Source organism: Sphaerodactylus townsendi, linkage group LG06 (genome assembly GCF_021028975.2).
Source record: "Sphaerodactylus townsendi isolate TG3544 linkage group LG06, MPM_Stown_v2.3, whole genome shotgun sequence".
In the NCBI taxonomy this organism is placed as follows: Eukaryota; Metazoa; Chordata; class Lepidosauria; order Squamata; family Sphaerodactylidae; genus Sphaerodactylus; species Sphaerodactylus townsendi.
Window position 1 is genome coordinate 114329852 of NC_059430.1, and position 26525 is coordinate 114356376.

The 26525-nt window shown below is 47.7% G+C and overlaps 1 protein-coding gene across 3 annotated transcripts; it reads left to right on the top strand.

The window, feature by feature from the left end:
- The first annotated feature begins 1685 nt into the window (after window positions 1-1685).
- CITED4 (Cbp/p300 interacting transactivator with Glu/Asp rich carboxy-terminal domain 4) lies at window positions 1686-5322 on the top strand. Of its 3 annotated transcripts, none has more exons than XM_048502213.1 (2): window positions 1686-1861; window positions 3394-5322. In XM_048502213.1, exon 2 carries the CDS (start codon window positions 3407-3409, stop codon window positions 4034-4036), a length of 630 nt encoding a protein of 209 aa, XP_048358170.1. In that variant the 5' UTR covers window positions 1686-1861; window positions 3394-3406; the 3' UTR covers window positions 4037-5322. The 3 variants fall into 3 exon arrangements, with proteins under 3 accessions (XP_048358170.1, XP_048358169.1, XP_048358171.1); XM_048502212.1 differs by having other exon boundaries at window positions 3401-5322; XM_048502214.1 differs by having other exon boundaries at window positions 1688-1777; window positions 3401-5322.
- Window positions 5323-26525: the final 21203 nt, after the last annotated feature.

Consider the following 26525-nt stretch of genomic DNA (forward strand, 5'->3'; position numbering starts at 1 on the left):
AGCCACAGATGTAGGTGAAATATCAGGAGAAAATGCTACTGGAACACAGCCATACAGCCTGGAAACCCCAACACCCCAGTGATTCCAGCCATGAAAGCCTTCAACAAAAAATGTCTTCTTCTTAGAACTCTTCCAAAGACACATGACTATCCACTGTTGGAAAGAGGATGGTAGAGGCAGACAGACCTGGGTCTGATCCAAGATTACACTGAACAGAACTTCCATGTTAAGAGACAGTGTACCTCTAAATAGAAGGCCTACACGTGACCTTCTCTCTAAAGTATTTGGCTGACCTCTGCAAGGAATTAGTATGCAGGAATGGATGAGCACCCCATCTGGTCCAGCAGCATTTTTGTAAGGTCTCCTGAGGATACAGAGGTCCTCTCTATCTCATTCTGGCCCAGAGGTTAAAGAATAGCAGTAGTGAGTGGTTAGAGCACCCAGATTCCACATCACATGCCTTTTCCTGAAGTTCAGAGTCAGGACACTGATAGATCTCAGGTTGGCTGACAGATTGGAAGCACACTGGGCAGATGTTGAAGCAGAGGCGTAGCTCCAAAGGGACAGAAGGGCACGATGCACCGGGCACGCGCCTTTGTGGGGGTGTGGCAAGGGCGTTCCAGGGATGTGGTGGGATGGGGACGTTCCGGAGGATGCACCCGGCGCTTTTTCCTCTTGCTACGCCTCTGTATTGAAGAAGAGTTGGTTCTCTGGCTTTAAGGAGTCTCAAAGCTGCTTACAATCGCCTTCTCTTCCCCACAACAGAGACAGATGGGGGTGAGAGAGTTCTGAGAGAACTAGTCCAAGGTCATCCAGCAAGCTCCATGGGTCTACATTAGCAAGTTCCTCTATGAGAAAGTGTGGTGCAGGGGATAAGAGCATTAGATTAGGCCAAGCCACGTCTGTTCATGGCCAGTCGTGGTCTCAATTGAGCCAGAAAGATGTTTGTTGTAAGGATAACGCGGGGGAAGAGCAGGCTGGGGAGGTCCCTGAAGAGTAAACCCTACCTCAAAGGGTTGTTGTTGCAACCAGGGCGGGGGCAAGCCTCCACGCTCCTTGGAAGGGAGAAGCCTTGCAGCTAAAACCTTGCCCACGTGCAACCAATGGCGTCTTGCATGTGCAGGGCAAAGTGTGCGGCAATAGCAACCGGTCCAGGTGGCTGCCGGCCAACACAACAATAACAAAGTCCCCCGTCCTTCCTCCTTCTACGTGGCCCTGAAAATGACTTTTAATCTCTCTCTCTCTCTCTCTCCTCCCAGGCTGCGGAAGCAGAGTCACCTCGGAGGCGCTCTGCAACCTCACTCCCCCGAACCCCATTTGCACCGCAAAAAGGCAAGGGGGCACCATCGGGAGAAACCCCCTTTGTCAATCGCCAGGGCAGACCCAGCGGCGGATCTACCAAGCCCTGCGACTTGCAAAGAGCCCGGAGGACTGTCTCGGCGCTGCCTGCCCGCCTGCGCCCCGTTGCATCTGCTCCCAGCTCCCGCCATTGTCTTGCAAACCCTCCTTTCCCGCAGCTGCAACAAAAACAGGGAGGTGGGGCCCTTATCCCGGCCTCCATTGGGGAGGGCCAGGTTGGATTCGGGAGCCGGGTACCAATCAGAAGGCACGGGGCGGAGGCTTTGGGCCCGCCCCTCTTTTGCATATATAAAGCCGGAGTTTAACCTACTTGCTGGAAACACAGCAGTGCGCGGGCGAAGGAGGGTCGCGCGCGCAAACGGGGATTGATGCAGCCAGGTTGGGGTCGGGGTTGCAAGCGGGCGCCCCGGCTGGCTCGGTAGGCAGCGTGCGAACGCCGCAATCGACACGTGTCGTTGTTGCATTGTGAGCTTCCCTTCGGATCACCGCCGGCTTTGGGGAGGTGTGTATCTCGGGGGGGGGGCACCGAGCGGGACGTGACATTGGCCGAGGAGGGGGAAGCCCCGGCGGGATCGGGGGCCGGCGGGTGTTGCGTGCCCGGGCTGGGAAGAAGGAGCACCGGCTACATCCCCGTCGATCATACCCCCAGTTAGATTGCAGCCCGCGTTGCATTGTCTGAGCTGGAGAGCCGGGGACGTGAAGGGGTTAAACTTTTGTTCAAAGTGCTGATCTTTGTGCTGGCGGAATGTGCCGGAGCGGGAGCTGCCTTGAGCCGGTGGAGGGAGGGGGAGGGAGAGAGAGAGAGAGAGAAAGAGAGCAACGGTGGGGGTTGGGGAACGCAAGACGGGTGCAAAATGTTTGCATTCTGCGGGGCGTTCCAACGACTCTTCCCTGCTTGCAAGCGGCCGCCTTGCCTGGCTGCAAAAGCCGTCCCCTGCTTGCGGCGGCGCGAGATTGCAGTGCATTCGGCGACTGGTTAAATAAACAACAACTAGCGGCACAATTCATGAAATTTAAGACGGGTCTTCTAGGCGCTGCCTCAAATCCAGAGTAAGAGCGGAGTACCCTGGCGCTTTAAAGTCTAATCAAATTCATAATGCTAAATAGGGGAAGCAAATCCTTGGACATACGTTTTTATCCTCCCGGGCGCTAGGGGGCAGCATTGCCTGCCCTTTGGTGCCAGTTGCAAGTTCAAGTGACCTAGCCCTTCCTTTTTTTGAGTCAGGTACCCCCCCCCCTTGGTTCTCTGGAGGGCAAGTGCTCCTGATGGGTCTGTTCCAGCTGTATCCAACTTAGATTTTCCCTGTATTGTAAAAAGGCTTTCACGGCAGGATTCAACTGGTTGTTGTGGGTTTTCCGGGCTGTGTGGCCGTGGTCTGGTCAATCTTGTTCCTAACGTTTCGCCTGCATCTGTGGCTGGCCACTTCAGCAGTCGCCAGCCACAGATGCAGGCGAAAAGTTAGGAACAAGATCGACCAGACCACGGCCACACAGCCCGGAAAACCCACAACAACCAGTTAGATTTTCCCCTTTACCTCTCTCCCAAAGCCCAGCATGGATTTCTGTTCACTTGCTCTTAGCCAATGAGCTCTAATGTCCCTTCTTTCACTACACCCATAGTTTGTCACTATGGCAGATGCATGGTTAATACTTGCTGCTTTTTATATATTCCTTAAAGACCCCTTCAGTAGTGCGAATTGGTCAGTGTTCTGGCATAGTTGTTAAAGTTATGGGGGAAGGTCTCAGTGTGACTGAGTGTGACTCTGCCACACAGGCTCACTGGGTGACCTTGGGCCGGTTGCTGAACCTTCCTTACAAGTTTGTTGTTTCATGTGGAGGAGGGGAGGCTGATGTTACAAACCACATTGGGTCCCTATTGTGAGGAAAGCATCATATAAATAAAAAATGAAATGCAAAGATTTGCAGTCCTCTATAGGGTTGCCATTTGGGCCACCTTTGCTGGCAGCCAACCTGTTTGTTTACTGTCCTGTTGGAGACTTTGTAATGGATTTAACCCGTCCTCTTGTTCCATAATGCCTAGGTTGCTATGGCGGACCACATGATGATTTCGATGAGCCACGGCATGAACGGGCTGCAGGGCTACCGGATGGGGGTGAACGGCCTGCAGGGCCCTCCCCAGCACGGACAGCACATGCTAAGGACGATACCTGCTAACCACCAAATGATGCAATATGGAAACCCCGGCCTGGACACAGGGATGAGGCAGCGGCCCGGCATCGGTGGACAGATGGCACATCACCAGGTGCCGAACGCCATGATGTTCAACAGTCCCAACCAGCAGCCGCAGCAGCAGCAACAATACATGGGACCCGTCGGCACTCAGCAACTTATGGCCAGCATGCACTTGCAGAAACTCAATACCCAGTACCAGGGCCACCCTCTCATGGCCATGAACAACGGGCCTGTGGGAACAGGTGCACAGCAATACAGAGTGGGCCCCAGCCCACATCCTGGCATGCAGCATATGCCCTCTCCTGCTTTGACCTTGAACGTTATGGACATGGATCTTGTCGACGAAGAGGTTTTGACCTCCTTGGTCATGGAACTTGGTTTGGACCGAATTCAGGAGCTACCGGAACTTTTCCTGGGACAGAACGAGTTTGACTTCATTTCGGACTTTGTCAGCAAACAGCAGCCCAGCGCCATCAGCTGTTGAGCAGCTGGAAGCGGGTGTTTTCTCTCCCCACCCTGGCCGCTTGATTTTAGCACCCCCCCAACTCCTTCCTTTCGTGTAACCCTTTCCCAGCACAAATACATACAGGCTTTCTGAGCTGTCCTTCGCCCGTCTCTTAAACCACAATGGACAATCATTCAGGGCTTGCACTGGGTTGCTCCTTCTGGGCGCAATTCTCTCACGCTATGGAAAGTAGTAGGTTTTCTGCAGCTCTACATGGAAACTGAAGATGCAGCCTTGTTTGAGGATTGTTCGTGTGGCAGCTACAGGATTTTCGGCTTGGGGGAAAAGGAGATAGGCCTTCTACAGAACTACTGTCTGATGTGCCTGGACTACTGAGGAAAGGGTTGGGCAGACAAAGCTGGATCTTACAGTTGGCTTTTATCAGTGAAGTTTGCAAAGGTGTTCAGAACTCTCCAACCCAACGGCTTTTGTTTCTTAAATGGTTCTCCAATCATAAAGGGTGTACCATAAATCATAAAGTGCCCCTCCATATGGTGAAGTTACCGATGTCCTTTTCCTTTGAAGTTTCCCTGAAGTGTGTTCATTTATATCCCCTTTTTAAAAAATCACTTTGGCACATATGCTACTAGCTTCCCCTCCAAATACATGGGAAGTGATCAGTTTGCTTCAAACTCGGGTCACTTTGGTGTAAAATTAAAATCTGGGTCAGCTAATTGATCGTAGGACTTCCAGGCAATTACCAACACCAGCTTTAAGTTGCCGCTTAGATCTCCTTTCTCTGCCTCTAAAAACCAAAAATGTGCTTGTAATTGTGAGACTGATTTTTTTAAAAAAAAATCTTATTTATCTCATGGGTCCCCATCCATCTTTATTTATTTGGAAGAGCTAGATTGATTTTCCTTTTGAGATTACTGGGAAAGATTGAAGGGGCGGGCAGGCTGGTGTCATCCAAACAACTGTGTTTTCAATAACCGTGGGGAAAACTGTTTAACCATGGCTGCGAACTAGATCTTTCAGCATCCTGACACATTCTTCCTTCTCATGGGGTTTGATTCGAAAGACCAGTTTTACTTCTAATTTCTGAAAGACGTTTGGCGTGACTGGCGGCTTCTTCGCGTTTCAGTCTCCATTATTTTCCGAATACGTCTGGGAACGTGGAATGTTCTGTGTGCCGACTCTGAAGTTGCTACTGCCCCCTGTTGTTGAGAGCAGATAGCGGCACATCATTGTTGATCAATGAAGTGTGAATGTACAGATAACAGTGATTTCCCCCTCCCCCACAAAAATAAAAGCTAAAAACTGGACATGTTTCTTGGATCGCTTGTGTTTTCTACGCAGGGGCTGCTTAAAGCAAGTGTGAGGTTGGGTCTGGAATTCAAATTGTGCTCAAGGGCAGCATTTCTCAACATCTGGGTTATGAAGCCCATGAAAGTGGGACCTTGGCTTTTGCAATTTAGTTTGTGCTCTTTTTTTTTAACAGTGGGTTACAATACAACTTGAGGGTCACCGCACCAAAACAGTAAGGAACCAACACTGAAGACAACTTTACAATGTTGGGTTTAGTGTCTTTAAAACGGAGGTTTTGCAGCCCGGAGTCATGTACCTTCTGGATTGGAAACGTTCTGAGACTTGGGTTTTATTCTTTTGCTGCTCCCATTTACAAATAGTGAACTGTTGCATGTCTCACTGCTTGGCTTGTGTTTTGAGGTCAGCAGGAGTTATTGAATGTCTACCGTATTTCCTCTAATAATGGTTCAATAGCTAACGTCTGAACCTTGCCATGGTTTTTAATCCCAGAATTTTTGTGGGATAGGTGAAATACCATGGTGCAATTTGACTCTCCGCTTCAGTTTCTTCGTTTTAAGCAATTAGCGTAATGTCTCTGGATGTCCGGGAAGAAATGTCTGAAGGGTGACTGAAAGGCTTGTAGAATGTTTATGGTGGTTTAGCACGAGTCACGTTGCATATTTCTTGACTGGAATCTGCCGCCGTGACTTGTACATGAGAGGCTGTTCTTGCTGCAGGCAGCCAGATGGCATCTCTTGATAATGTCCGAATCCTTTGTGATGATAAACGTGGAAGCTATGAATTCCGGGCAAACCTTTGCAGGAGCACTCTGCTAGCTAGGGTGGCATATATTATGTGCAGCTGGGAACACGCTGGGCTCACTGAAAAGAACACATTGGCACAACAAGATGTAAAAAAAGTGTTGCTAAAGTTTGAGGAAAGATCTTAAAAGACACCTGTCGTGCGTAAACTACATAATAAAATGGCATGGGATGATTTATTTATGTATTGCTGATGAGGCACAGCGTTCATTCTCCCAAGCAGCAGTGGCGTAGTGGTTTAAAAGCAGGCGCATTCTAATCTGGAGGAACCGGGTTTGATTCCCCGCTCTGCCGCTTGAGCTGTGGAGGCTTATCTGGGGAATTCAGATTAGACTGTACGCTCCAACACATGCCAGCTGGGTGACCTTGGGCTAGTGACAGTCAAAGTTCTTTCTGAGATCTCTCAGCCCCACCTACTTTACAGGGTGTTTGTTGTGAGGGGAGAAGGGAAAGGAGATTGTCAGTCCCTTTGAGTCTCTTTACAGGAGAGAAAGGGGGGATATAAATCCAACTCTTCTTCTTCAAGCTGTTCTGCCTCTTAACTCTGCAAACATACCAGTTAGTTAATTCCCAGGTCCTTTGAGCAGGAATCAATCTTGGTTCTACCTCCTCCTCTTTCGATACTCTGACCCAGAAATTCCTGCAGGGCTCTAGCCCTAACCAAAGGGTGTTGTTGTTCACCATTGACAAGTTTCTCACTTTTCCATATCAACCTGCCTTATAGTATCCAGGGGTCTGCAACCTGCAACTCTCAAGATGTTCATGGACTATAGATCCCATCAGTCCCTGCCACCATGGCCAATTGGCCATGCTGGCAGGGGCTGATGGGATTTGTAGTCCATGAACATCTGGAGAGTTGCAGGTTGCAGACCCCTAAGCAGAGGTATCATCCCCTTTTGAGGAAACTTAAGCCAAAGGGCTTAGAAGTTGGTAACTGGTTAGGAGAGCACTCTTTCCAACAAGATGAGCTTTGTGTACAGTTCTCTCTTCTACATCGCGACTTTCCCTATCATAGCGGAAGTTTTGCAGAAGCCACAGATGACTCACGAAGGCCAGCCGTCAACACAAAAAGCTTAGAAACTCAGAAATGTGTAAAATATATGTGTATATTTTATTGTTGAATACCATAAATATACCCAGTTTCTTTTTTAAAGTTAAAAGGGGGGGGAAGTCAACTTTAAAAGAAAAAATTCAGACTTCTCTAGTACAAAGGGAGGCCCAAAATTTTTTATGCAGATTTCCAGATTGCGGGGGGTTCTGTGCCCCTAAACCCCAGTGATGTAGAAGGGATAACTGTATTCTTTCAGGCAGCAGCTCTCCAGGGTATCAGAAGTACTTCAAATCACCTTGGACTGGAGCCTTTCATTGGGAGATGCCGGGGATGGAACAACAGACTTCCTACTTGCAAAGTATTTGCAGTGCCACTGAGCTCCAACTCCCCCTTTAGATTTGCCTCTTCATCATCTGAATGGAACCCACAGTTTCCATCCATGTGATTGTTGTGCCATTCATGTCCTTCCTTCAGTGGCGTAGCGGTTAAGAGCAGGTGCATTCTAATCTGGAGGAACCGGGTTTGATTCCCTGCTCTGCCGCCTGAGCTGTGGAGGCTTATCTGGGGAATTCAGATTAGCCTGTGTACTCCCACACATGCCAGCTGGGTGACCTTGGGTTAGTCACAGTTCTTCTGAGCTCTCTCAGCCCCACCCACCTCACAGGGTGTTTGTTGTGAGGGGGGAATGGAAAGGAGATTATCAGCCCCTTTGAGTCTCCTACAGAAGAGAAAGGGGAGATATAAATTCAAACTCCTCTTCTTCACTCCTAGGGAACAATCTTTAGTTTAACCCTGTCGGACTCTTCCTTCTCAAACCACATATCGGGAATGCATAAAACTTTCCCTGTGTTACGCCAGCTGTCTGAGTTTGCTTAGGTCTGGAGTGACTTTTATATTCCTCTTGTTCAGACCATGCAAGTCAATGCTGATGGCTTGTATGCTAACACTGCTTGACGAAGTCTGAAACCTTCACCGGAATTAAATAGCTCTTGTACCAGTGGAAGAGCCCCCTAAGTTGGAGAATGGCTCCGAAGGTTGGAGCCAACCGGGCTGAGTGGACCATTAGGATATAATCCTTGACGGCCTCTAATCCATACTACTCAATAGTGGCATTAACAGGCCGATTTCAGACTTCTGGCTTCCTAGTAAAGTATAAAGAAACACGAGTTTAACTCCTTGTTAGGTTAACCTGGAAGTGAAATACCTGCAGCATTTGCTTTTTTAAAAAGGTTTTTTCTTTATTGAATTTTTTGATATAACATGGTAATCATATGTAAACACAGTAAGACAAATATACAAGATATGAAATAATATTTCTTGAATATATTTCATTAGTCCTAATGTTTAACTAAAGACAGAAAACAGAACCAAATATTCAATTAAGATTATTTCTCATCATTTTACCATTTCATATCTTTCTCATTACATTACCTCAGCATACTAAAAGAATAAATAAAGTTCTTTATAGTATCATTTTTAACCAATTATCTCATATTTACAAACATTATTAACATTATCCTATCATTGAGTATTACAATCAATCTGCTTGACAGTCCTCTTCCAGACCTGCATTCCATCCCTTCTGTGAAATGCCAAAATTGTAACCCAATTCATACAGGGGCTTAAACTCCACCAGTGCAATTATTTTCTTCTTTCTGTGCTTGTCTGGGGTGTTGGAGAATTGTTTTACGATTTCCTGTATGGAACTGGGTGGTAAAAAGACTTTGAAGAAGTAATAACGCTGACTGAATGGAGCAAGGGAAACATCGGCCAGAACAAAACGGAAAAATAGTGTTCCAAATGCTGTTGCTGATTTTCTCTTTTCAAGAAAGGACTCCTTGCCGCCTCCTTGTTCTCACTGAAAGTGGAGATTTGCTGTACGGATGAAACCGATGTGACCACGGGATCCTGTGTCTCTCCCTTATGTCAAATCTAACAGTAATCTTTAATGAACTGTGGTCCCCCAGGATCACGATTTGGATGCTGTGTTTCTCAACCCACAAGAGCTGCAGAAGACCGAGATTTCTGAACCAAAACACAAATGGGTGCCTTGTTCCTGTTATGAAAAGATAAAAATGGGTGCGATATAACGTTAACTGGATCGATGTATCTGTGAGTAAGATCTGGAGAGGGTTTGGCTAAAACATCCACCACTGAAGCCAGTGGCCTCCACACTAAAAATATGCTCATGATCAGAACAGATTCTGACAGGGCAATCCCAAACGCAGTTCGCCGATTCTGAGTCGGTTGAACTCAATGGGCATAGAAGGGTGTAACTCTACTTCGCATCTCCAATCAGCCGCACAGCGGAGCAGCTTTTGCAAGCTGGAGATGACCTGAGTTTGTTTTCCCTCCCAGTTCTTTTCTGGTGCCGTTTACGCCACAAGCACGTGTGGGTGAGCAACACTAATAACATGCAGATATCCCTGCAAGATTCTTGGTACCTAACACCTGATAAGCCTTTCCTGGATTGAGTAATGAAGCAAGTTGAACGTGGTAAAACTCACAGGGGAAGAGGTGTTCGATGTGCTTACAAGGGGCGGCTTCACAGAGCTAGGAGACAGGTTTCCTGCATGCCTTTGTCAATTTAATGTCATTGGCGAAATGGCCAACATGTTTTGAGCACACATGTTTGGTGCAATTGATGTGGGCTGGGATTAGGATGCTTCCTAGAAGCCCAGGGCCTTTATTTTTCAGATTGTCAGGTGGGTGCACTGAAAGGGAAAATATAACATAAGAAAAAGCCTCAAACAGTCTTAATAGTTTTCTCTGTGATACACCTCTGAAGATGCCAGCCACAGATGCAGGAGAACCTTCGGAACAAAATCCACCAGACCACGGCCACACAGCCCAGAAAACCCACCAGAACCAGTCTTAATAGTGACAAACTTGACAGCAGGACAGGACTGTGGTTTAGGGGTAGCGCGTCTGCAGCTCAATCCTCAGCATACCCATTCAGAAGAGATCCAGTAGGAGGTGATGCAAAAGACCCTGACCCGAGAGACCCCGGTGAGCTGGTGCCAGTCCGGGTAAACACGGCTGGCCTTGCTAGCGTTCTGACTCTCCATAACACAGCTTTATGTGTTCGGTGGTACTGAAAAGAGGAATTTGAAACATGCCCTAACATTGTAAGGAAATTGTCAGTTATTGCGAAGGAATAGCTTTGCGGCTTTTGAGGCAAGAAGAGGAAATAACAATACTTGTGATGTAACTCCCATCCTTGGTTTTTTGTCAAAATCCACTCTTCCCGTTACATATCGTAATAACCATACTGTTGTATGCTTTGCTGAAATCCAATTAAACCTTGGAAGTTTTATTTATAAGTTCCCTGGAAGGTAAAGTATGTGCATGAGTACAAGATGCTTAAAAATGCACAAGGATAAGGCCAAATAACTCGTTTTGGTGACAGGTCTATTAGGCCCCACTTATTGCCGTAATTCTTCAGGCTATTACTGGTTGCTAGAATCATAGAGTTGGAAGAGACCCCAAGGGCCACCAAGTCCAACCCCCTGCAATGCAAAAACACACTATCACATCACTCCAGTCAGATGGCCATCCAGCCTCTCTTTAAAAAACCTCCAAAGGAGACTCCACCATACTCCGAGGTAGTGCATTCCACTGTTGAGCAGCCCTTACTGCATAGGTGTCAAACTTGCTGCCCTCCAGATGTTATAGACAACAGTTCCATCGGGGATGATGGGAACTGTAGTCCATAACATCTGGAGGGCCGCGAGTTTGACACCTGTGCCTTACTGTCAGGAACTTTTTCCTGATGTTTAGGTGGAATCGCTTGAACCCATTACCCCTGGTCCTTGTCTCTGGAGCAGCAGAAAACAAGCTTGCTCCCTCACCAACATGACATCCCTGCTACATACAAACAGGGTGATCCAGCAGCTTCTTAGTGTAATCTCATCCAGTTGCCCACCTTAACTATAGCTCCCCACTCCAAATGGCTTTCCCAGGGTGAGTTATATTATTTATAGTCTGCTTGTATAGGTGGATGGCTAAAGGACACCTCCTCTTCCTCTATCGGTTCTTACCAGCCAAACAACGGGCTGGATTTTGACCCCATGATTTTGAGCTGGCAAAATGTATTGAATCTGATCCTTCGATTTTAACATGAGATGTTTGGGGTTTGGTCATTCTTGGACCTCTGCCCCCTTTCTCTACATCTCCGGGACTGGGGGTGAGGACGGTTTCCAGTTTAAGAAGAAGGGCCAATAATTTTATGCTCTGTGATTTTTGTATAGCCAATGGATGTGCACTGGTTGAGAAAATTGTATGCTTCCGCATGAGAATATAGTTCTGAACAAATATGAGAATTCTAATTCATTTTTACGCATAATGTTTGTCAAAAACATTATGTTGTGCATTACTGAACATGGTATTTTGATACAAAAGCATTTACAGCTCCTTGAATGATGATCATCAGTCTTTCAAATGGATGACAGGGAGCAGGCCTAGGTAGGCAGTAGGACCCAAGCGTAGCATTCTACAACAAAGAAGGTCGGGCATGTTGAGTTCTGTGGCAGAGGAATATACACTCTACTAACATCTTTTCGTGAGACAGAATATAGGTGTGATGCTCAGATGTTCCAAGTTTGAGTTCCGGCATTAGAAAAACAGCCTGTATAGTTCGGCTGTACTATGTACTATGTTTAAACACTGGTAAGCCATGTACTATGTTTGCTATGTACTATGGTAAGCCATGTACTATGTTTAAACACTGGGCATGTTCCAGTTTGCTTCTAGATCCAGTAAACAAAGATTCACCTCTGAACAAGTTTTCAGCAAATTACCTAGACCTGGGAAGACCTGGATTCAAATCCCCACTCTTTCAGGACATTCACTGGTGACCCTGGGCCAGTCATTCTCAGACTCACCTGCCTTGCCGAGTTTTGACAACAGAACAGGGAGGAGACCGCCATGTGCATTAGGTGTATTAGTGGCCTACTTAAGAGTATTTTGGCAGTGAACCAAGTATAGCTTATGAACTGTTATTAAAAAAAATTGTCATCCAACATCAGCTCAATTGGTAAAATAGATTAGACATCAAAATATGGTTTTGGCTGAGTGTCTGAGTAGGGTAAGGAAAAAATCTTTAGAGATTAATATCAGCCATTGCTCAAAGGGAGGATGATTTATCTGTCATTTCAGAAGCTAATAAAGATTTACTAAAGGATTCCTCATATTTCATAAGTTGTGCTCTGTCCCGGAAAGTGCTCCATGTAAAGTTATATATAAACTTTTTCAAAATGTTTGCCCCTGAAGACACATATATATATATATATGTGATTTGTATATGTCAAATCACAGCTGACTTGCAGTGATCCCATAGAGTTTTCAAGGCAAGAGACATTTAGAAAGAGTTTGTCATTGCCTGCCTCCATGTCATACCCCCAATGGTGAGATCCAAAAATTTTAGTAACAGGTTGCCATGGTGGTGGGATTCAAACTGTGGCGTAGTGCCAATGGGGCTGGGCGGGGCACGACGGGGGCGTGGCCAGGCATTCTGGGGCGTGGCATTCCTGGGCAGGGCTGTGACAAGGACACAGCTGCTACGCTGGACCTTGGGCGGGAAACGAATGCACGCAGGCTGCCACGCACGCCGGTGCACCTCCTGCTAGACTGCTTTAAGTTCTGCGCGTTTCTGCTGAGAGGTGGGGCGTAACTAAGGCAAAAATCACATGGCAAAATCACCAATTAGTAACCCCCTCTCGGCACACACAAATCATTAGTAACCTACTCTCGGGAACCTGGGAGAACCTGCTGGATCCCACCTCTGCATACCCCTGATATTCCTCAGAGGCCTCCTGTCCAAATGCTCACCAGGATCAAGGCTGGGAGTGTGTGACTGGCCCAAGCTTCCATGGCATGAGTGGGGATTTGAACCAGGGTTTCCCAAATCAACACCTTAACCACTATACAACACTGCTTCTCAAAGACTATCGTAGGACTTGCAAGCTGATCTTCTCAGCAAGTATGCATTAGGAAAGAGTTGATTTTAAAATATGTCTTAAACTGCTGTGGTTTACAGGATTCTGGGTGGAGTTATTATTGTGATTTTATGAGTAGTTATTTTTGCTACCTTGCTTTCAGGTGGCATGCTGTTCAAAGAGCAGCCAGAGAATCTAGCTGCAGAAGGCTCGAGACGACACCACCTGAGATGAGTATGCAAGTTTGTAGAGTGGGGAAACACCAGCCACATGAAACCTTGTCAAGCGCATGGCAGCTAGATGCAAGTGTTTGCTCAAGGCCTCAGAAGCAAGAAAGGAAGTTGGGCAACCACCCTCATGTGTCGCTGCCTTATGAGTGGTTGACCATTAGTCTATCAGGCTTGGTGCTGTCTACTCTGGCTGGTAGTGACTCTCCAACACCTTCAGAAGGAGATCTGCTACTTAAGCTTCTTTGAAGGGGAGAGGAGAAGGCAGGTTTGAATCTGAGACCGTCAGCATGCAAAACATGCGCTCTACCATAGAGCCCTTCCTTCTTGGCTGTGTTGGCCGTGAGAGCCCTTCACGATATTCTTCCTCCTTGATCGCTGACATTTTGCCACATATGCTTTCTGTTCCATTCTCTTTTCTTATTGAGCATCCGAAGCTGCCCTATTCAGAGCTAGCCCAAGGTCAGTTTGGTCTACACCCGTGGTGGTGAACCTATGGCACTCCAGATGTTCATGGACTACAATTCCCATCAGCCCCTTCCAGCATGGCCAATTGGCCATGCTGGTAGGGGCTGATGGGAATTGTAGTCCATGAACATCTGGAGTGCCATAGGTTCGCCACCACTGGCACTGACTGGCAGTGTTTTTCCAGAGGTGCAGGCAGAGATCTTTCACATCATCTGTTTTCTGGCACTTTTAAGTGACGATGCTGGTACTGAACCTGAGAAGCTCTGCGTGCAAAGTGGATGCTTTGAAACAGGGGTGTTAAACATGCAGCTAGGGGGCAGAAGCTGATCCCTTGAGAGGGCTTATCAGGCCAGGCAGCTGAGGCAACCCCCCGTCCAGTGGTGGGATTCAAATAATTTAACAACTGGTTCCAGTGGTGGGATTTAAATAATTTAACAACTGTTTTGTTTACAAGCACCATTTTAACAACCGGTTCTGCCGAAGTGGTGCGAACCTGCTGAATCCTACCACTGCCCTCGCGGGCCCCTCCCCCCCGCTCAGACCTCGCAAGCCACTCCTATTCCAATCAGGGCTGGCAAGCCAGCTGAGACAGTCATCCCCTTCCAGTGCAGACTTCCTCCCCCAGTGCTGTTCTAGGCTGGACCACCACCACCACTCTAATGCCAAGGTAGCCAAACACCACCACCACCCCCAATGCTGATCTTGGCTGGTTGGGGCACACAAGCTAAGGCAGCCCCCCATCCCCATACTGGTCTGAACTGATGAGCCTGCTGGGGGCTCATCAGCCAAGGAGGCAGCTACCTTTCCCCCACACCGGCCCAGCCCAACCAAGTCACATTTATATCATATCTGGCCCTCTTAACCGATGAGTTTGACACCCCTGCTGTAAAATGTTCTCCCTGGTTGTCCCCCCAGGGTGGACCTTGGTCCTCTGTTGCAGAGCTGCAGCCTTTGAGGAGGGATCTCCATTCTAAAGGCACCCTAGATTTCAGTCACAGCTGGATGACCAACAGGGCAAGTCCCATGACTCATCACCTCTGTTTCAAGGGCGCTGGAGAACTTGACAGGTTGTGGGTGGACTGGAAGATAAATAACAGGGAGTTGTATTTTTGCCATCAGGAAACAACGGAGCCATCTTCTTCCTCCGTTCAGTCTGGATGTTTTGTTTGCTTCCAGACCTGCAATCTGCTAGCTTTCTGGAAAATCAACTTGCGCACTGAGGATGATGTTACTTGTAGATCTGGTAATGAATCAAATAGATTGCCGCCTTCCCAGGCGTGCTGACAAGACAACCCTTAATAAGTTTCAGGCCTGTTTTTACTGTTAGTGAGAAAAGCTTCGAAGAAATTGTGGGGGGTTTTTTTTTACTACATTTGAAAAGAGTTCAGGTACACAGAAAATACATTGACAGTGTTTATAGAGTAGTAGATGACTGAAAACATACTAGAATCAAAGGGGTTGTTTATTTGCAAATAATGCAGAACACTGTATACATTTTCAACTGCCAGATTCAGTAAAAGAATCAAAGGAGTTGTCTTTGTTTATTTGTAAGTAATGAAGCCCATTGTATACATTTTCAACTACCATATTCAGTAAAATAAGGTAGCAGATTAGTTGGTTAACTTCTCTCTCGTGCTGTATCTCTTAGGCCGCTTCCGCACGGCCTCCTTCCGCCCCCACGCCGCCAAGAGTGCGGGCGGCGTGGGGGCGGAAGCCCGTTCGCATGCAAGCATGCGAACGGGCGAAGCGGAGGCTGGCAGATGGCAGGCGGCTCCGCACGGAGCCGCCTCTGCGCCCTCCCCCGCCCCACTCACGATGTCCTCCTCGTCGCCTGCGGGGCGTCACAGCCCCGCCCACGCTGCCCTCCGACCCCTGGAGGTCGGAGGACAGTGTGGGCGGGGCTGCGACGCCCCGCAGGCGACGAGGAGGACACCGTGAGTGGGGTGGAGACGGGTGACAGCGTCTTCCCGGCGGCGCTGTTCGCACCGCGCCGCAGGGAAGACGCTCCCTCCCCAACAACAACCCTTTAAAGGGTTGTTGTTTAGGGCGGCTTGACGCCGCCCTGGGGGGAGGGAAGAAGAGTCAGGTCGCCGCTGCTGCGTTGCAGCAGCGGCGCCTGTGCGAACGGCGGCCTGGGGGCGCCTTTTTTGGCGCCCCCAGGCCGTCATACATGGGCCGTGCGGAAGCGGCCTTAGGGTCCCTGCAGACTTGTAGTAACACCCAGCTTCAGATTCCAAATCCCTACAAAACTGATCTCAAACTGGATCTACCATGTAGTATAGGTGTTATTCCAAGAAGACCATTAGCGGCATTGGTCCTGCATATCTGAAGGACCGCATCTCCCTGTATTGCCCTATTAGGTCCCTCCCCTCGTCGGAGGATCGCCTGCTGGAGATCTCTGGCCCACAGAAGATCCGGCTGGCTTCTACAAGGGCCAGGGCCTTTACAGTCCTGTTTTGTTTACTGTTCCTGGTGGAACAGGCTCCCTAAGGAGGTCCAAGCCCCGCGGGACCTTCAGAGCTTCCACAAGGCCTGTAAAACGGCCCTGCCACCAGTCTTTTGGCCAGCCGGGTTAGCCATCAGACCCTTGTACCACCTAGGCCTCCTGTGGGTGGGGAGGGGGATTGAAGGGTATAAGTCACCTCGGGTATTTGTATAAATTGTTATACTGAGAATTTTAAACTGCTTTTATTGATTTTATTGGAATCTGATGTACACTGCCCTGAGCCCTGTGGGGGAGGGGGATATAAAAGCGTAGTAAATAAATACATAATAAGACTAGTTCCCCTTTCACTCCAAAATGTGATTGATCCAAGGTTTGTCCACCTTATACTAAGTCCAATCATTGGCCTGCTCATTGTTGCTTACTTTGACTGTTCTGTGTCTCAGGCAGAAAAAAGCTTTGCTCAGCCCCTTCTACAAAACAGCCTTTTAAGTCAGGGGTATCAAACATAGGCTGACCAGACATCCCGCTTTTGGCGGGACAGTCCCGCCTTGAAACAACTTGTCCCGCGTCCTGTGGGTTTTTTCAAATGTCCCGGGTTTTGGAAGGCTGCCGCACTGCCTTCTGGGGCGCAAGGCAGTGCGGCAGCCTCCCACACGGCCGCAGGAGCACACGGCCTTCTGGGGCGCTGCCGTTTCCCGCCCTGTGACAGGCAGGAAACAGGAGCGCCCCAAAAGGCAGTACGCTCCTGCGGCTGCGCGCACATGTGCTCACCTGTCCCGGTTCGCGAAGGTGACCATCTGGTCACCTTAATCAAACATGCAGTCCAGGAGGTCGGATTTGGCCCCTTGAGGGGGCTTATCAGGCCCACAAGCCAGCTGAGGCAACCCCTGCATTCCCACTGGGTCCTCCAGGCCAGATTTGGTGTGTGTGTCCCTCTGCTGTCTTACAGGCTTGATAAGGCCTCTCAAGACAGCCACCCCATGCCGCTGTGGGCTTGCCAGTCCAGGCACCCCCTCAGTGCTGTGCCGAGGAAGCCATACAACACCCTCTCCCTGGGTCTGGTTCGACCAAGTCACAGTAATGCCATAGCTGACCCTCGTAACAAATGATTCTGACACCCCTGCTTTAAGTGACCAAGGATGGGACCTTCAAGGGTTACTTCTCCCTCCCGCAATTGCTCTCATTGGTTTGTAACTAGCTGAACTGCTTGAGGGAAGGGGTTAGTTTTGTTTTGGGTCCCGCCAGATTGGTTTATATTACTGTCCTGACACAGTGACTGAAACTTTCAGAGCTGGGCTTAATGTGATAAATGAGAAGTTTTGGGAATGCCTGAAAAACAACATCACAACACTATGGCCCCTTCCGCACACGCAAAATAATGCGTTTTCAAACCACTTTCACAACTGTTTGCAAGTGGATTTTGCTATTCCACACAGCTTCAAAGAGCACTGAAAGCAGTTTGAAAGTGCATTATTCTGCATGTGCGGAATGAGCCTATGACTGAAGCCCATCTTCCTAATCCTAGGAGTGATATATAGATATGAAATTATAGTCAATGACCAATAATAATAATAGCAACAATTGGCATAAAGAGGAATAAAATATAAATAATGCCTATATCATAAAATTAATTAATATGGATGAATAACCTTAAAATCTTAAAATCATAAAATTTACAAAGAGGCATTACTAGACTTTCTCACATACATTTTCTTGACATTCTTCAAATAATTCTGCCATTGTTCATGAGCCTGTAGTATATATTCCAGCACATTTCCAAATAATAAATCAAAAGGCCATCAACATACATTATGGCTATCTTTAATATTATATGGTAGATACTTTATTTGGTCAATTACCAGTAATAACAAAAAAATAATGACAATTGGCCTAAATAATAAAATACGAATCATACCTATTCTAAAATTAATAAAACGGAGCGAATAAAGTTGATTAAAACCTTAGCATCATAAAATTTGCAAAGAATGTTCCCATTGGTTTTAACTATCTTGAGCCAATTCTGCTTAATGCTGTGAAATTTGTACACTATTACAAAGAACTTGGCCACCAGCTTAGTCGTAATTCCTCAGTAAGGAGAACATTAGTTCTGGTTGACTCAGGCTAACCAGAACCAGATGCGTAGCACCAAGGGGGCCAGGATGGCACAACGCACCGGGTACACGCTGGGGCAGAGGCATGGCCAGGGCGTTCCGGGGTGGGGGTGGGCAGGGGCGTGGCAGGGGTGAAGGGCTCCCCCTTGCTCCACCCCTGACCAGAACTCTTGTTCAACAAGGGTTCCAAAATCTTGCTTCGAGCACCATTATAAAAACTGCATCTAAAACAACCATGTTAATTCTAGAAGTGTAGGATCCAGTAATCCTGCCAGGTGTTCCTCATAAGTGAGGGAAAACACGCACATTCTCAGAAATATCCATCGCTCTTGGAGCACTCAACAAAAAGCATTTTAGGATGAGTCGCTGCTGTCTGGGACTTGGTCCTGACATAATAACAAAAGCTTAACGACAAAGCTACCAAGTCTTCTGCTCAAAGTATCACACATCTCCCTCCCCCAACATGGCTACACCTTTCGTCCGCTGTTAGCAACTAGTCAACATCCACAAAGTCACAGCCTAACAACAGGAAATGCTTGCGACAAAAGAGCGCCTCGTGCTCTTCTTGGCTTGGAACAATTGCTCACTGATAGGATTAGCCTCTGCTGCTCTCACATAAAGAGACATCGCTAAACAATGTTCTACTTGCTCTAGATATTGCCAGGTGCGTGACTAGACCAGACCCCTCTGGCCCAACAGCTTAGTTCCAGGCAGTATATATGCTGCTTCCACAGCTGTTTTTTTAAAAAAAATAATTATTTACCCCAGGGGTTCACAGCCTTTCTGAACCTATAAGCACCTTCAGAATTCTGGCACAGCATGATGGCCACAACCACAAAATGGCTAATGCGGTAGACGGAGCCAACCGCAAAATTGCTGCCACAGGAGCCAGAGCCACATACAGAGAGAGGAAGTCCAAATGCAAGGGAGAAAGAGGGGTAATGTAAAAATACACTGGAAAAGAGGGATGAAAGAAAATAAAACAAAGGTTGATTCCCCACTCACCATTTGATGCGGGCTACTCACGGCAAATAACCTGGGGTCCTGCAGCACTCCCCACTACACCAGCGGCGAGAACGCAGCCACCCCGATTCTGCTGCTCTCCCACCCCCTCAATGCACGTCATTTCGGATCCTGGTCGGAAGTGCACCTTTTTCAAAATCACGCGCCAAGCACAGGGCAGTGGGGAAGTCCGGGGGGTGACTCAGGGTTTGGTTTCCCACCGCTGACAGTGATGTGGAGCCTTCCATCCAATCAGGCCATGGCGGGGTGTGCGCGATGCACACGCAGCCTGTTTTTTTTAATTTTTAACACCAAAAATCGACGTCTGCTCAAATAGACGTGGATTCATCAGCACAGCTATGTATCATAATGGCGAATCTCGTGGAGACATTGATTCGTCGTTTGAAAATTAAAAAACCCGCCCCAGCACAACGCAGCAGCCAATCAGGTCAGCCCCTGAGCGGATCAGTGGGGAGTCCTGCGTGGCTGCTGCGTGGTTGCTGCGTTTATTGGACCAAGGGGGCAGAAGCTGTGGTGGGGACCATGAAACCGCGCTCAAAAGGTCCTGAAGCAAACCAAACAGGTGCATATCAAACTCCATTTCTGAAGTGGAGAATCGACTTCACACTCTACTGACCTCTGCCACTGAAACAATGGTATTTTAACCTGCTTTAGTTGATCAGATTTTCCATGGCCAATCAGAAGTGCTGCCATAAGCCCCACCCACTTTCTGAAAACACTTGGTGGGCGCCAAGAAAGATTTCAGCAGGTGTGACACCATGTTGGGGATGCCTGATTTAGAAGAAGATGAAGAGTTTGGATTCATACCCCATTTTGCTGTCCTATAAGGAGTCACAAAGCAGCTTAGAAACATCTTCCCTTCTTCATTCCAAAACAGGCACCTTGTGAGGCAGGTGGGGCTGAGAGAATTCTGAGAGGACTGTGACTGGCCCAAGGTCACCCAGCAGGCTACATGTGGAGGAGTGGGGAATCAAACCCAGTTCACCAGATTCGAGCCCACTGCTCATGTGCAGAAGTAGGGAATCAAGGCTGGTTTTCCAGATTACAGTCCACCACTCTTAACCACCACACCGTATTTCACCTGCTTTCCTCTTCAACTGGGACCCAAAGCAGCTTGGAACATGTCTCTCCCCTCCTCCATTTCATCCTTACAACTGTTGCAAGGTGGAATTTCAGGTTCTTTTTTTCTTGTGGTACTTGCCCAATACACAGTTGAGAATCAAATTCTACACCCATTGAAACGACTGAAACTTTGGAGGGCTGCTGCCGGCCAGGGTAGACAATGCAGAACTAGATGCACCGATCACTTGACTCAGCGCAAGGAGGATTATTTCAGTCAAGGGAAATGCGAGGTCCTGATCTGCCGAGGCCTGCCCAATGGCTAAAAGGAGAACTGAGCATCCACCTGGATGCCAGCAGAGTCAACATCCCTGATGCTGTAAATGGCACCCTGCCACTGTGCAAATGGTGCCTTTTTGTGTCAGCAAAACATTCTGTTCAGTGGACTCCCACCTGGTCCCATCAGCCAGACAAACCAACCTTTCCGGCCAAAGCAGCTTCTACAGTTCCTACAAAGGCCGTGCCTGCTCTGCAAGATTTCCTGGTTTTTATGTTCTGGGATTTCATCTCTGGCGATGTTTGTTTTGTTTTATTTCCCCCCTACTGTGTGCATGACTGTGTGCAGTAAGGGCAGGATAACTGGACTGTCAGGATGGGCGGAGGGGCCAGCGTTTTAAAAAAGAAACAACGAGTTGCATAATTAGCAGCAGAAGCCGCCTTCAAAAACCGTGTTGGCATCTCAGGGCATGTCGAGTTTGCTTGGCTTTCGTGAGGGCTTAGACAGGCTGGCTCAGCATGAGATATCCCCTCCGAGCCAACCCAGAGAAAATAGAGCATGAGTGTGAGCAAATGCCACTTCCTCGCATTTGTCAGGAGTGTGCTTTCTGGGAAAGAGCTTTGTGCCAGCATTACTGGCTAGGCGTGTGCACCGAAATTTGATTTGGGTCATTTGCAGTCTGGTTTTTTTCTTCTCTCTCTCTCTTCATAATGGTTATTATACTGATAGTGCAGGCCTAAAACAGAATTCCATCCTTTTGAGACCGGGCTGCTTCATTTCAGAGAAGAATGTTGAACATCTAAGAAGAATAATAATTTTGATTTATATCCCCCTTTCTCTCTTGTAAATCTCCTTTCCCTCCCCACCCCACAACAAACATCCTGTGAGGTGGATGGAGCTGAGAGAGCTCCGAAGAACTGTGACTAGCCCAAGGTCACTCAGCTGGCTTGTGTTGAAGTGCACAAGGCAATCTGGTTCACCAGATAAGCCTCCACAGCTCAAGTGGCAGAGTGGGGAATCAAGTCCGCTTCTCCAGATTAGAGTGCACCTGCTCTTAATGACTGCACCACGCTGGCTTTAAGGTGGGTCTTAAAGTTCCTACACCAAGGGTCTGCAACCTGCTGCTCTCCAGATGTTCATGGACTATAAATCCCATCAGCCCCTGGCCGGGGCTGATGGGATTTGTAGTCCATGAACATCTGGAGAGCCGCAGGTTGCAGACCCCTCTCCTACACTGTCATAGCCCTTGATACCAGCTTTGTAGGTCCACATGATGTGGACAGGGTTGCGGCAGTTTCAGAGTACCAGTTCTATTATTCGTTTGCAAACTGACTCATTGATCACAAACATCAGTAAGAGACACGCCGCTCGCAGAGGGGAAACAAATTTGGGGGGGCAAAAAAAAAACTCACCTTGATTTGGGTTACAAAACATTTGAAATGTGCTTGACATTGCAAATGACCCACGCGACTGACTAGTTTTAAAAAGGTGCGTTATTAACTTGCCAAGCGAAAATGCACCTTTACAACAGCTAAAAAAAGATAACAAAAAAGCCAGAAGGGTTTTGCAAAAGTGTCCCTTAGTCAAATGTTTAAAGGGGAGCTAAATTACCATCAGTGTTCTTGAAGTGCAAATTCCAATTCCTAAGTATATTCCTAAGTCTTTGCAGTGTGTAAAATGTGGTTTGTTTTGGTATCTCACCATAGGTTTTTTTAAACCTTCCTGGCTATATCTCTCATTGACAGCCTTATAAGGAAATGTCACCTCACTCCCTTTCTGGGGTAATTTGGATTCAGACCAGAGGAAGAACTAGCACATTTTTTTATTTCCCCATTACTGTGATGAACTCTTAGTATATAGCCCACTGAATTGCTACACAATTTGCATCTGCCAACATTGTGTACAGGTTATAGCAGGGGTCCCCAAACTACGGCCCGGGGGCCAAATGTGGCCCCCTGAAGGCATTTATCCGGCCCGCCAGGCATGGCGGCGATGGCTCCATTCATGTACAGTGGGAGCCCGAGGGAGAGGAGGAACCGGCCCCAACGGCTGTTGATTGCAGTTACATGATGGCACCCCCAAATCTCCATGAATTTTCTGTCCCAGAGTTGGAAACGTTACATGTGGCAAAGCCTGCTCCGCCCTTCCCCCTCAGCTACTCCATGTGTTGCTCTCAGGCTTTCTGTTCCGCCTCACTCCCATTGGCATCAGCTAGGCTGGCGAATCGCTCGCTGGCTGCTAGGGAGGAAAGAACCCAGGAAGATACCTGATCCTGGGTTAGATGGAATGCTTCATTGGGAAAGTTCTGCTTTTTTTTTTTTTACAGGGGAAGGTATTCCACAGCCTCCCCAACAATATTTGGAGCCCGCCCTGTACTTGACATACTTTGGTCACTGTTCTAAAAATAGACCATGACAGAAAGGCTGAAAGGTGAAATCAAACATTTTACAATCATTTGTGCATAGGAATTTGTTCATAGTTTTTTTTAGTCCGGCCCTCCAACAGTCTGAGGGACAGTGAACTGGCCCCCTGTTTAAAAAGTTTGGGGACCCCTGGGTTATAGTGTCAGACTAGAAACCAGAAGACCCGGATTCGAATATCTACTCCGCCATGGAGGCTTGTTGGATGGCTTTGGGCTAGTGCAGGGGTAGGGAACCTGCGGCTCTCCAGATGTTCAGGAACTACAATTCCCATCAGCCCCTACCAGCATGGCCAATTGGCCATGCTGACAGAGGCTGATGGGAATTGTAGTTCCTGAACATCTGGAGAGCCGCAGGTTCCCTACCCCTGGGCTAGTGGCATAGCGCCAACAGGGCAGGTGGAGGGGCGTGACACCCTGGGAGCATCCTAGTGCAGGGGCAGAGGCAGGGACGTTCCGAGGGTGGGTAGCGCTGCGGCAGGGGCGCGGGGCGCACACGTGCCCGGGCGCTGTTCCCCCTCGCTCCACCCCTGCTTTGGGCCAATATGTTGGGGGAATAAAGTGGAGATGGGGGAACATAGTCGTAAGCCAGTCGGGGAGAAACACGGGGTACAAATATCTATATAAAAATTAATAAGGTGGAAATACGGAAAACTCTTCTGTATTCTCAGCATGTAAAATATGGTCTCACTTCCCCATTCCAATTTACACATCACTGAAGGCTGTTATCTACCTGCAGTAGTTCGTCTTAAAGGGCTCTAAAATAGTCTGCTAATACTTATGTGTAGCCCTGTGCTGGCATCTGCTGAGAAAAAAAATTCTCCAACAGAATGTAACTGTTTTCTTCTTCTGAAACTCATAAATGCTTCGTAAAATGCTGAGATCTAGTTGTACTTACTGTAGCTTATCATTTCCTATCTGAATAGGCAGGGTGGAAGTGAAGCTAGTGGAATCTTGAACACATGCTAACCACATTTTTTAAAAATACATCCCTAAAACCTCTCCCTATTATAAAGTCGAGTCATGGTTTTATTATGTATGGCATTAGAAGACAGGATCTGACACTTGTAAATATGAAGAGGTAAAGCAAAAAAAAAATTAATTCAGTTGCAAAAGAATTATTTCTCCCGTCTTTATTTACCCTGGAGGATAGCTTCCAGTCTTGACTCAGATGAGCTAGCTATGTGGATCCACACCATATTAATCTTGAGACTGGCTAGATTACTTCAACATAGTCCACATGGGTCTGCCCTTGAATACAACTTGGAAACGCTTGCTAGTAGAGAATGCCACTGCTTGATGACTAGGGGTTAGGGCAAAAGGGCAGAGTATGCACCTTATACCTATTCTGCAGTCACTTTGTTAGTTACTGATCAGTTTCTAGGTTTCAGTTCAAGTTATTCATTATTCACTAGAAAGCCATTCATGGCCTAGGACTCACAGATCTCCAGGACTGCCTTCCCCAATATGCTCAGCTGGAACAGCTTTGATCAGGGGTGTCCAACTCTGGCGCCCCAGATGTTTATGGACTACGATTCCCATCAGCCCCAAATTGGCCATGCTGGTAGGGGCTGATGGGAATCGTAGTCCATGAACATCTGGGGCGCCAGGGTTGGACACCCCTGGCTTTGATCACCTGAGCAAAGTCTCCTGAAGGTGCCACCCTACAAAACCATAATATCAACAGCGCTCATACAAGTGCATTGCTTTGTTTGTGGAATGCATTAAACTGTTGTCACAGCATTATTTTCTCATTCTGTAGTCTGCCTTTACCTACTTCGCCTACAGCCTCCTTTCCCACTGCTACAGGCAAAGTATGAAAATACATCCAATATATAGGCGAGACAGTTGTGCAACTGGACTCTTTGAGTTTGATGAAACTCACCAGTTAGCACTTCTGGGCCCCAGAGAACGTTTCAGTGTTGCTGTTTTGCAACACGGAGGAAGATGTGGTTCAAAGCACAGCAATGCTGGCTGTAATCTTCTGCTGGGTTGCCTAACAAACGTTTCACCAAGAACAACGGACTGTCTCTCTCCCTCTTCCTGTTTTTGCTGCAAATACAAAAGAGGAGTGAGTTGCAAGCTGCTCAGACAAGATGATCGGGCTTTCAATAGCCAAAGTCAGGCTATGGATTTGTGCAATTGGGGTGTGTGTGTGGGGGAGATAAAGTTCCCCTTCCACCCAAGTCAGAAGTGACTTGCTAGTTCCGAGAAAATTTGCCTGGGTGATAAAATTGCTGGATGGTGTAAGTGTGCACGCCTAGTGTACTAATAAATCTTCCTGAGATCCTATATATTTATGGGGTGAGGGGTGATTCTTCAACTTAGGCACAGTGGAATAACTACAAAAAATATTCCCAGAATCTGCTAGATTTATGCCCAAGCTAAGTAAGCTACAGTACAGAGCTAGATTTGTGCCCAAGGTAGATTTATGCCCAAGCTAAGTAAGCTACAGTACAGAGCCCTCAGGATATGAGGGGCTTTTGAATTTAAAATAATAATAATTATTACTAGCAGCAAAAACTACCAGACCTCAGCCACAAAGCCCAGAAAAGCAGCAACAGCCTATTAAATTAGTCTATTTCTGTATTGTCGAAGGCTTTCACGGCCGGAATCACTTGGGTGCTGTGTGGTTTCCGGGCTGTATGGCCATGTTCTAGCAGCATTCTCTCCTTTGGCTATTGAAAGGAGAGAATGCTGCTAGAACACGGCCATAGAGCCCGGAAACCACACAGCACCCAAGTCTATTTCTGGTTTCAAAGGGCAGCTGCATTGCTCTGCGGCGGAAGAGGTACATTTGTGTCCAGTAGTGAAAAGTGCCGTCAAGTCACAGCTAGGTTATGGTGACCCCGTAGAGTTTTCAAGGCAAGAGATGTTGGGAGGTAGTTTGCCATTGCCTGCCTCCATGCAGACTAAGGGAGTTCTGAAAGAACTGTGACTGGCCCAAGGTCACCCAGCAGACTTCACACGGAGTGGGGAATTGAACCTGGTTCTCCAAGTTAGAGTCTGCCACTCTTAACCACGACACCCTGCTGGCTCTCAAGTAGCATTTCAGAGGCCAAGATTTCCGGAATTAAGCTTTGACACTCAAAGGTTTGTACCCTGAAAACCTTGTTGGTCTCTAGGGTGCTATTATACTAGAATCTAGCTCTTGGAGTGGGGGTGGGGGATGATGCTATGGAGCCTCTTAAATTTCACATAGCTTAGGGCAGGGGTGTCCAACTCTGGCACTTCAGATGTTCATGGACTACAATTCCCATCAGCCCCTGCTGCAGGGGTTGATGGGAATTGTAGTCCATGAACATCTGAAGCGCCTGAGTTGGGCACCCCTGGCTGAGGGTCTCAGCTTGTCTTACAGTGCCTTCCTAAAACAAGCTGCACA